The sequence below is a fragment of the Melanostigma gelatinosum genome (genome assembly GCF_949748355.1).
Source record: "Melanostigma gelatinosum genome assembly, chromosome: 12".
Lineage (NCBI taxonomy): Eukaryota > Metazoa > Chordata > Actinopteri > Perciformes > Zoarcidae > Melanostigma > Melanostigma gelatinosum.
This window is the reverse complement of record NC_136645.1, coordinates 22,432,256-22,443,632: the sequence shown is the minus strand read 5'-3', so window position 1 is coordinate 22,443,632 and position 11,377 is coordinate 22,432,256. Positions and strand designations below refer to the sequence as shown.

General features: G+C 42.9%; 1 protein-coding gene across 1 annotated transcript in view; it reads left to right on the top strand.

Moving 5' to 3' along the window:
• Positions 1–11,377, top strand: part of ttc7a (tetratricopeptide repeat domain 7A) — a gene marked incomplete at its 5' end in the record, with an annotated part of 48,896 nt that overhangs the window by 21,775 nt on the left and 15,744 nt on the right. Inside the window, 3 exons of the mRNA XM_079279978.1 lie at positions 5,906–6,022; positions 7,086–7,198; positions 7,716–7,850. Of these exons, the coding sequence (XP_079136104.1) occupies positions 5,906–6,022; positions 7,086–7,198; positions 7,716–7,850 (365 nt within the window). The remainder of the gene's footprint in view (positions 1–5,905; positions 6,023–7,085; positions 7,199–7,715; positions 7,851–11,377) is intronic.

Genomic DNA, 11,377 nt, shown 5'->3' with positions numbered 1-11,377 from the left:
GTACAGTATGTCCCTCTGGAGTTGGTGGAGACAATAAAGAGAGTAAATATTAGACTTTCATTCCTTAGGTGACCAGAAGCACAAGTCTAATTAGCGCTAATGTTGCCACGGGTCTGCTGTATGTGTAAATGGCCAAATGTTTGCTAACGCATTAGCCATTTGCAATTAATGCAGCTGTTATCAACCAAAACCGAGTCGCAACTTTGCCTTGATTCAAGAAGAACACTGAAGTAGCACTGCACAATAGTTAGTCAAATATTTGTTAGCTGGCTATTTTGAATAGGGAGTCGGTAGAAAAACAAACATTCTTTACACTCTCCATTGTTAGCTAGCTAGCAAGTTGTGACCCGTTGGTTTTGCGGCGTGTTTGTGTAAAGCGGGAACTGCTTTGCTGCAAAGATTCGCTGCGCAGAGAACAGCAACCACAGTATGGTGGCTCGCATAGAAGCCAACGCACACAGCTCCCAAATCTCCACGACACATCGTACGGCCCTCATTGGTTGATCCAACTTCCTGTTGGGAGGCACGTTTGAAACTGACTTGATAACAGTACACCCAAAATCCATACTTTAGTATAAAACCAAACGGATGCAGTTTACACATCGTGAGAAAAGGACAAGAAGTCGTTTACGTGATTTAACATTTTATTACAAACAATATTTTAGCCTTAATCCACTTGAAACCCACAACATGCACATGAAAATAAATCCTAACTCGGCCAGAATATATCAATACCCTCGTGAACTGCCGGGCTGAGGCCGAGTTGCAGACCTCAGAGTCGGAGAATGAGAGATTGAGACGGAGAGATGGACAGAGAGAGATAGTGAAAGGAGGTGTGTTTTCTCAGTAACAAGCTCACTGAATATCATTTGCTCAGGATGTGTGAGCAAGCATCACAGATCAAAGTTTACACCGTGCATGATGCTGGGCATGCTGCGACAGTCACGTGTTTGAGTGAGTGTGTGTGTGTGTGTGTGTGTATGTTTGTACTCGTGTGTTGTGGGGGCTGCGAGTGTACTTGTGTAGATCGTAATCTGGCACATACATGTTTGTGTGTCACGGTGTATGTGTGTGTGTGTGTGTGTGTGTGTGTGTGTGTGTGTGTGTGTGTGTGTGTGTGTGTGTGTGCATGCATGTGTGTGATTCTTGTTAGCCGCTGCGTCTCTGCACCACAGCAAACTGTCAGCTCACTGTAGCACTCTGAATTTCTCCTTCCTCCTTTTCTCCCACATCATCTACCCCCAGCTCCCATCTCTCTCTCTCTCTCTCTCTCTCTCGCTCTCTCTCTCTCTTCCTTCTTCATCTCCTCCCCTCTCACTCTCTTTCTAACTCGCCCTCTTTTCTCCCCTTGCCTCTCATCTTTTGTATCTCTCCGTTTCTCCCTTTTCTTTGAAATTTTAATCACCCAGTAAACACGCATGCATTTCAATGTTAAATGAGATTCTGCTACAGATTGAGAGAGCTGAGGCAAGAGAGAGAGAGAGGGGAGGGTTGTGTGTGTGTGTGAGTGAGTGAGAGAGAGAGAGAGAGAGAGAGACAGAGAGAGAGACAGAGAGAGAGAGACAGAGAGAGAGAGCGAGAGAGCGAGAGCGCGAGAGAGAGAGCGCGAGAGAGAGAGAGAGAGCGCGAGAGAGAGCGAGAGAGAGAGACAGAGAGAGAGAGAGAGAGAGAGACAGAGAGAGAGAGAGAGAGAGAGCGAGAGAGAGACAGAGAGAGAGAGAGAGAGAGAGAGAGAGAGAGAGAGAGAGAGAGAGAGAGTGATCGTGGTTTCACAGTTTGTACTAAAGAGAATGATTAATCCCAGCCTTTGATTCTGCATTCATCTAACGGGATGTTGCAGCATGAGCAAGTGTGTTTGTGCACGTGCACGCGTGTGCATCTGTGCAAGCGTGAGTATTAGCGTGCACAGGCTTGCGTGGCTTATGCCCTGCTACACAAAGCAAGCATGTCTGCACAGGCGTGTGTTTATGCATGCACTGTGTATACTGTGTGTATATATATATATATATATATATTGATATATATATATATATATATATATATATATATATATATATATATATATATATATATATATAGATAGATATATATACTATAGCATGATGTGTGTGTGTGTGTGTGTGTGTGTGTTTGTCTGCAAGCGGCCATGGGCCTGTAGTGAATCCACGCTCTGCTCTGTGGGAGTGCAGGATAAGTAGTACTGTAGATGTACCACTTTTTCAAGGGAACATTATTACTGGCTGCTCTCCGCGCGCACACACACACACACACACACACACACCACAGGAGCCTGGAAATGACACCTTTTGTAATCAGACTTTTAGTTTTTGAGTGCAGTGATCTTGATGAAATCCATCGTTTGTGAAGCTGCGAGGGGGAAACACCGGCTGTGTGCGGTGAATAACAAGGTGGATGACACTCAGTATGAGTAGGATGAGTTAGATCAGTTTGATGCCGTTTACTATAATGTAGAGAACTATTTGTAAAGACTCAAGGTGGATTGAATACGTGATTTGATTGCAAAGTAGTCGTGAATTCTCTGAATAGTTGCCTCACTTGCGGTGAGAATATGGGCTTTAGTTGAAACAGCTTTAAATTATAAACTACTAGAGTTGTATTGCTTTTATCGTGATATTTCCAGTTTTTATAAGTATATCATCATATCATATTTTACAACCTACTCTTTGCCACCTGACAATACTGTTAACTTCCTCCCTGTTTCCTCTATTACATTTGGCCGCTGGTTACAGAAGTGTTTTTTCTCCATTCTGTATTTATCATTTCGATTTTTTCTTCCAACAAAACCCTGAATGTTGCATTAAGAGGTGAAGCATATATTTGCCGGCGTTGGTGAGGTTGCAGATTGCAACCAAATTTCTCTTACAAAGGCCGATGCAAAAAGGCAAAAGTCCCTCTCTTGAGCCAGTGTTTGGTTTGTCCGTTCTGGGCAACTGGAGAAACATGGCGGCCGGCTCCGTATTAAGACATAAACTGTTTCTTCTAAGTTAACGAAAACACATAATTCTTATTTTCAGGTGATTATACACTAAAGAAAACATACTTATTAATATAAAATTCCATTTCTGCCAATAGATCCCCCTAAAAGCTACACACTGTTCCTTTAGCATAGAAACACTGGACTTTCCCTGACAGTCATACGGGTTCATGTCAGGTGCTTGAGCTATTTCCAGCTCTAGATACTACAATACCCATGAGCTGTTGCCATGGAAAAGAATCTAGTCTATTACAAGTGATCACCAATGACTTTTCTCAACAGCATACTCTTTAGATTGGATATTTCTTGCCAAAATGCACCATGGGAGTCGTAGTTAACTTCTCCCGCGGAATTTCTATGTACGCAAGCTTGTACCTTCTACTTTTCATACGATTGGAAGTATTTGTGTTAAATGAATTCATATTTTTTGAATACCAGAGTTAGTTAACTAAGTTAAGCCGGTTCTTTATGTTGTACATCCTGCATACACAATAAGAGACGTCACTTCTTTGTACGTATGATATACACACCCACACCCACACACACACCTTGTCACATTTCAACACTGGGATGGGTTTACACCGTCACACGGCCTCTAAATGCTCCGCCACACTGGTAATGGGTAGCCTAGAGACGCACACAATCACACACTCTGGTGGACCCCTACTGGCAGGCGCATCTTTAACACAGCGTCCCTCAACGGCGCTTGTCATCCGCGCGTCAGAAAACCCAACCCCCTTCCTCCCACACACACACACACACACACACACACACACACACACAGGTACACTTTCAATTTCTTCCTCTTCCAACACCCTCCACGAGCTCGTCTCGCTCCGCTATTGATCCTCACCCTTTCCCTCCATCCCTCCCCCCCATCCATTCTGTCCCCCTGTCGTTCCCTCTATCCCTCCTGGAATCGGAGGGGCCTTCAACAGCAGGGAGGCATTGGACAGGACAGCGGGGCAGGCGGGCGTCAGATGTGGCCAACACCGTGGTCTCTCTGCCTCTCTCTCTCATGGATGAGTGATGCCCATGACAGACTGCATCCTCTGAGAGCCCCTTCTGGCAATTACTACACACACACACACACACACACACATTCACATCAGAGACTCCCATATCACTTAACCAGTTGTCTTCAACTAAAAAGGTTTCGAGCGGAAACACTCTATGGCCTGTCCTCATCAACCTCTCAATACACACAAGCGCGTACATGGACTCTTAGAGCTCGTTGCTGATGACTATCTTTACCCGCTCACATGTTTGTATCGACCCATGTGTGGCTCAGTGAGATGGTGACGGGTCCTGAGCACCTAACACAGCTACTGGAGAAGCTCAAACACATGGACATGGACATGACTGTGTAACTGCACGTGTGTGTATGCTTCTTTGCTTTTGCAATCAAATCAGCGACATGGGACGATATCAGGAATTATGTTTTGGGGTTTGTCCGTCCGTACCTCCGTCAGGCCCAACGTGTGGATGCAATATCTCAGGAACGCCCGGAGGGAATGATTTCAAATTTGGTACAGGCGTCCACCGAGACTCTAGGATAAACTGAGCAGATGTTGGTGGTCAAAGATCAAGGGTCAAGGTCACTGTGAATTCAAGTCCGGCCCATGCTTGTGACATGTCAGGAATGCTTTGAGAGAATTTCTTCAAATTTAGCACAAACGTCCACCTGGACTTGAGGATGAACTGATTCGAATTTGGTGGTCAAAGGTCAAAGTTATTTTGACTTCACGTCCGTACCATTCTGCTGATATCTCAATGCCTGGAGGGTATTTCAAATTTGGCACAAAGGTCCACCTGAAGGCAAAGATGAAATGACTTCGCGTCCGTGCCCTTCTCGTGATATCTCGGAAAAAACGCCTTGAGAGAATCTATCCAAATTTTGCACCAACGTCCACCTGGACCACTGATTAGAATTCGGTGGTCAAAAGTCAATGTCGCTGTAACTTCACAAAACATGTATCTGGACATAACTACAGAATTGTCATGGTTGGAGAGCAGGCCACAGTGGAGGGACCCGAATGCAGACAAAGATGAGGAGGCAGCAGAAAGCATGTAATGATTTCATTTGAAAACAAGCTGACAAGCTCTAGTCTAACATATCAGGCAGGAAACAGCAGGCAAGGACAAAGGCAAAGTGGCACAGAACTCCAAACAAAGCTGTAGACAAACCGACGACGAACTAACGACCAAGGAACTGGGCTGGTACAAGTAGGGAGTGAGCAGGGACTACAGGGCCGACGACAGACAGGTGAAACTAATGAGGGCGGGGCAGACAATCACCAAGGCTGGAAAACTAACAAAGGCAGGAAGTCAAACAAGACACAGAGAGGAGTAAACTTCAAAATAAAAGCAGAAAACGCAAAAACTGAATGAAAAACAAGGAAAAAAGAACAAAAGGTCAGAGGTCATGAGCCGGACGGTGACAAGAGATGATATGCTGATTATGACTATTTCACACAAATATCTTACCGGATAAGATCATAACGTAATGACATTTTAGACAGACGTGGCTGTAAACGTGGCAAAGAAACTGTGAGGCGGTTGTTCGAGTACAACAAGTTCATTGTAAACCTGCGGCACAATTGTTTTCACTGAATACCATGTTGTGTGTTCACAACGCAGCTAATGTGATCAGTGATAATAAGAACAGGGTTGGGCCCACATAAACATTCCTCCAAGCTTATCAGTTTACAGTTTAATATCCGTACTGGTACAAAAACAAGTTTGTGGTGTGGTTATAAAAACACAAATAAGCTGAATATGATTAAACAAAGATGAGTAATGTGTGTGTGTGTGTGTGTGTGTGTGTGTGTGTGTGTGTGTGTGTGTGTGTGTGTGTGTGTGTGTGTGTTTTCTGTGCTATGTGTGTGTTTTCTGTGTTTTCTGGTACAGTCTGCTGTTCACAAAGGTGAAGCTGGAAGAGGCCCTCTTCGGCCCGGCCGCAGCCCTGCGGACCTGTGAAGAGATGCTGCAACAGTGGCTGAGCCGCTATGATGTCAGCCGCTCCAGGTGTGTGTGCGCCAGCCAGATGTGCGTTTTTTGTGTTTTTTTACTGTTATGCACGATGAAGCTGGGAAGGGGGGGATGTTTGCCGCGGCGGTATTGATTACCTATCTGTGTTAATGTGTGTGTGTGTATTCGGATATATCATGACCGTGAATTGTAAAGTTCCATCTGCGATCTGAGCGGTTTTGAGCTTCAAACTTGTCACATCTTAGATGGTGAAACTCATATGCACTAAAGTTCTCTATCGTTCATCATCACAACGGGACCCCTAAATGTACTCTATATATATGTAATATCAACATTGTATAACATATATGGCTTTCTAGAGCAGAAAACACTTACAGTATTTTGCTTGGAATTATCAGGTTCCATCTTTTAAGGCATAACAGAAAGCAAGACTGTTTACACTCTTTCTTTGTTATAATACACTAAATCAATGTATTAACCACGGAAAGGATGTGTGATGTACAAAGTATATGTTTGGGCACTTATTCAGACACATGCTTTGGAATTTATACTCAAAAACAGATCTGATCAATCCAAATAAAAATAAATGCTTCTCCATCAGTTTCTGCAGATGTTTTCTCTCCATATTGAACATTGTTCTTCTGTCTTGTCACTATCAACACCGTGTGGCTGCAGAAATCTACAAGTTACAAGCACCACAGACACGAACCCAGTTAGCAGCATGATGGTAGAGTTATAGCATCGCATCGCTGAAATGTCCAGAAACAATCTGGCTCTATAGGCCTCTAATCAGAAGAAGCTAGTGTGGGGCAGAAAAAAAAACTTATTGTAGAAAACAAATCAAACGTATTAACATAATACACAAACAAGAATGGATGTGATTACGTACGTCACAAAATAACTAAATAATAATAATTCTATTTGGATTAAACTCAGAATAGAGGCAGACCTTTTTTTTCAAACTATATGGCAATCGATGTCTAAAGGTAATAACTTGTCAATGAAGTATTTTCGGAACCTTATAACTCTAAAGGTGAGTACATGTAGTGCACATCTGTGCTTGCGATTGCTCATTCTGTTTGTGCTTCACATGTTGCAGTGAGACAGATGACAGCAGCAGCATACCAATGGCCGAGCGGGTGGAGGTCAGCCCTGGACCCAGGAAGCCCTCCATCCACCTAACACTGCCCGACTTCCAGGACGCCTCCACTGGTCTGCTCTCTCTCTCTCTCTGTCTCTCTCTCTCTCTCTCTCTCTCTCTCTGGTTGAAGTTTTTCTTAAAACACTTCCTCCTTTTTCTCTGTTGTTGGGTAAATACCTGTGAGAAAGGTGAAAGTGTGGGTCAGTCCCAATCCTTTGGCAGAAATCCTTTGTTTGCCTGACACGTTAAATATCAATGATATGACTCACCTCCTCACCTGCGTTTCTTGCAGGGTCAGGGGTCCGTTCGCTTGCCATTCGGTCCCATGAAATCTATTGATGTTCAGGATATTAACAGAGAATGAATGTTTGTTTTTCTCAGAATGGCTCTCTTCTGTCATATTTGAAGGGTTTTTCAATTGAGTATGAATGTTTTACTGCCTATCTGGGACAAAACATGTTTTCCATGTGTTTATCATTCAGTACTTGTAACATATAAAAGTATTCATTGTGTTAGTGTACACTTACTATGCTGTGGTTACTGTCGCTTAAAAGGCTCCAACGGTTAGCATTTCTCATCCCTTCACAGGTTCGCTGAGCCCTTCGTCGGTTGCGGTGTCTCGTCTGGAGGCGGCGCTCTCTGAGGTGTCGGACCTCAGCTCCGTGCGTCGCCAAGGACCCACTTACATCTGGAACACCCTCGAACGCATTTGGCTGCAGGCCGGTATGTCAGCAGCGCACACAACTCTACCAACAATGTTCCAAATGGTGGGGTTGGAATCTCTTTCTACTCCTGTTTGGGGTTCACGTCAGCCAGCCGCCATGCTAAAAGGCTGACTGTGAGGAAAGGTTGTTTTGAAAACTGGCAATCGACAGTAATCACATTCCATGGTTTTGTGTTTCTCAGTGTTATTATGCTTTATGAATAATAATAGTATCTGCAAATGCAAATGCATTAGCTAGATGCTAATGTGAGCACGCCAACATGCTCCTGTGGCCATGTATTCATGTATGAATTGTAACAGCACTATTATTAGCCTATGACTTGACTCAACCCTTCCACCACATATGCACACTGAATGATTAGCTGAGCAACATCTGAGCCGTTGACATACTGCAAAAGACGCAAACCTCAGATTCACAGCTGCCGATTCAGCATTTAAGGGGAAAGTTAAGGGATCGTGAACTTCAACTGCTGATCGACAGATGTACCTCTTGTTGCACCGCTTCCTATTGTGACACAAAAAGTAAAGGCTTTCTGAAACCCACTTTCAAAATTTGTAAAACCTTTATTCTCTCTGTGAAAATGTAATAAAAAGGGTGATTTCACTGCTAGACCACATTGGACCGCATCCAGATCAAAAACCACTTTACTTGGAAAGTCAAATCTGTACTAGATTATCCCAGGGAAGCCAGAGACTCAGACAGTTTCAGATTTGTAAAAGCTTTTTTTCTATTTGTGAAACTGCAACAAAAAAAAATGAGAAAAAGAAAAAGGGAGATTTCACTGCTGGTACTTGTTTTCACATCTACCGGTAGGTCACATTGGATCAGGTCCAGATCAAAAACCACTATACTTGGACAAGTCAAATCCCAGATAAGCTAAAGTGTCTTTAAAAACAATCCTCAACAATTATCTAATTTAACCCTTAATTACTTCTATCAAAGGAAATAAGACTTATAAAATAAAATACGTTCAGTGTCCTTTAAAATAACATTTCTCTTTCTCTTACTTTAACGTGAGTTGCGACAATAAATACCTTTAACTAGAATCACAATTTGTATCAGGTTGAACGAACACGCATCAAGCACACACACACACACACCGGTATAAAATAAATGTATTTTTTAACCATGATCATTTCAACACCTAGTGTTTGTTTTACTAACCAAGTCACAATGTCTTAACATCTTTTTTATTATTCAATTTAGCATCATATTAGTAAGATGTTTTCCATGTTGACCATGTTAGTTCCGCGTGATAGCATGCTAACATGTGCTAATTAGCACTGAACACAAAGTGCAGCTGAGGCTGACGGAATGATGACTCGATGAGTATTTACATTTTTTTATTACTTTAAACTGATGGTGATGCTTAATTAAAACCCAGGGGATCAACAACATTATTCAAAATGTGAATGTCTGAACCATATTTCATGACAATCCTCGTCGTTCTGGTTGTTCTCTCAAAACCACAAATGTCAACTTCATGGTGGCTTCAGAGGAAAAGCCAGGGGATCACCAAAGTCATGAGAAGAACATGTGGTGTACCCCATGGATCAATTCTTAGACAACTTACGGTTCAGCAAGATGGAAACATTGACCCCACATGTTAGGAATGACCTCATTAAAGGTTGTATATTCCAAATTGCCTCCACATAACTCTTAACATGGTGACGGCTGAGCCAGCAGCGAGCAGCTAATGCTGCTAACAGCATGAGCATTGCAAACAACGGCAGCAGTGCTGACGGAGCTAACAGTGTTTCCCTGTGTTGGTCGGGACGATGTTATCAGCTGTTACCGATGGCGATTAGCTAGCCGGTGGGGCACACACACTCACATGCACTTACATGCACGTGCAGCCGGACCGGCTTTGTAAACAAAGGCAAGGCAAGGTAAGGCAAGTTTATTTGTATGGCACATTTCAACAACAAGGTAATTCAAAGTGCTTCACATAAAACCATTAAAAGCATCAAAACATAAGGCAAAAGAAAAGGAGATTTAAAAACAATTAAAGAAACAGTGTACGAAATAAAATTCAGTAGTAAAACGCAGAAATGCAGGAAATTGATTAATATATGAATTGAATGTGGTTCAATTAAAGGCAGCAGCAAACAGAAAAGTCTTCAATCTTGATTTAAATGAGCTGAGGGTCTCAGCAGACCTGCAGCTTTCTGGGACTTTGTTCCAGATATGTGGAGCAGAAAAACTGAACGCTGCTTCTCCATGTTTAGTTCTGACTCTGGGAACAGATAGTAGACCGGTCCCAGACGACCTGAGGGGTCGGGATGGTTCATAAGGTAGCAGCAGATCAGAGATGTATTTTGGCCCTAAACCATTCAGTGCTTTGTAAACCAACAGCAGGATTTTAAAGTCAATTCTTTGTTGGACAGGAAGCCAGTGCAAAGACCTCAGAACTGGAGTGATGTGATCCACCCTCCTGGTCTTAGTGAGGACTCGAGCTGCAGCGTTCTGAATCAGCTGCAGCTTTCTGACGGATTTTTTACAGAGACCTGTAAACACACCGTTACAGTAGTCCAGTCTGCTGAAGATAAATGCGTGGACAAGTTTTTCCAAATCCTGTTGAGACATAAGTCCTCTAATCCTTGATATATTCTTCAGGTGATAGTAGGCTGATTTTGTAATTGTCTTGATATGGCTGTTCAGGTTGAGGTCTGAATCCATAACTACACCTAGATTTCTGGCTTGGTTTGTGGGTTTTAACATCAGTGACTGAAGCTGAGCGGTGATTTTCAATTGTTCGTCATTGGTACCGAAAACAATTACTTCTGTTTTATCTTTGTTTAATTGAAGAAAATTCTGGCACATCCAGTTGTTGATTTGTTCAATGCAGTTACCCAGCCCTTGTATGGGATTATAGTCCCCTGGTGACATAGTTATGTAGATTTGTGTGTCGTCTGCATAATTATGATAACACACTTTGTTGTTTTCCATAATCTGAGCTAGTGGAAGCATGTAGATGTTGAACAGAAGAGGCCCCAGTATTGAACCTTGGGGAACACCACATGTCATTTTAGTCAGCTCTGATGTGTACTCAGCTACAGACACAAAGTATTCTCGGCCCTTCAAGTAGGATTCAAACCAGTTAAGTGCTGTGCCAGAGAGTCCCACCCAGATTTTTAGTCTGTCTAGGAGTATGGCATGGTCGACCGTGTCGAATGCAGCACTGAGATCTAGTAACACTAAGACTGAACTTCTGCCATTGTCTATGTTTATGTGGATGTCGTTGAAAACCTTAACAAGAGCAGTTTCAGTGCTGTGGTGCTGTCGAAAGCCTGACTGGAAAACATCAAAGCAGTTATTTACGGTCAAGAAGTTGGTCAGCTGTTGGAAAACCGCTTTTTCAATTATTTTACTTAAAAATGGGAGGTTTGATATTGGCCTATAATTTTTCATCGTTGCGGAGTCTAAACTAACCTTCTTTAGGAGCGGTTTAATAACTGCAGTTTTTAGGGCTTGTGGGAAGACACCTGAGAGAAGGGATGTGTTTACAATTTGTAAGAGATCAGT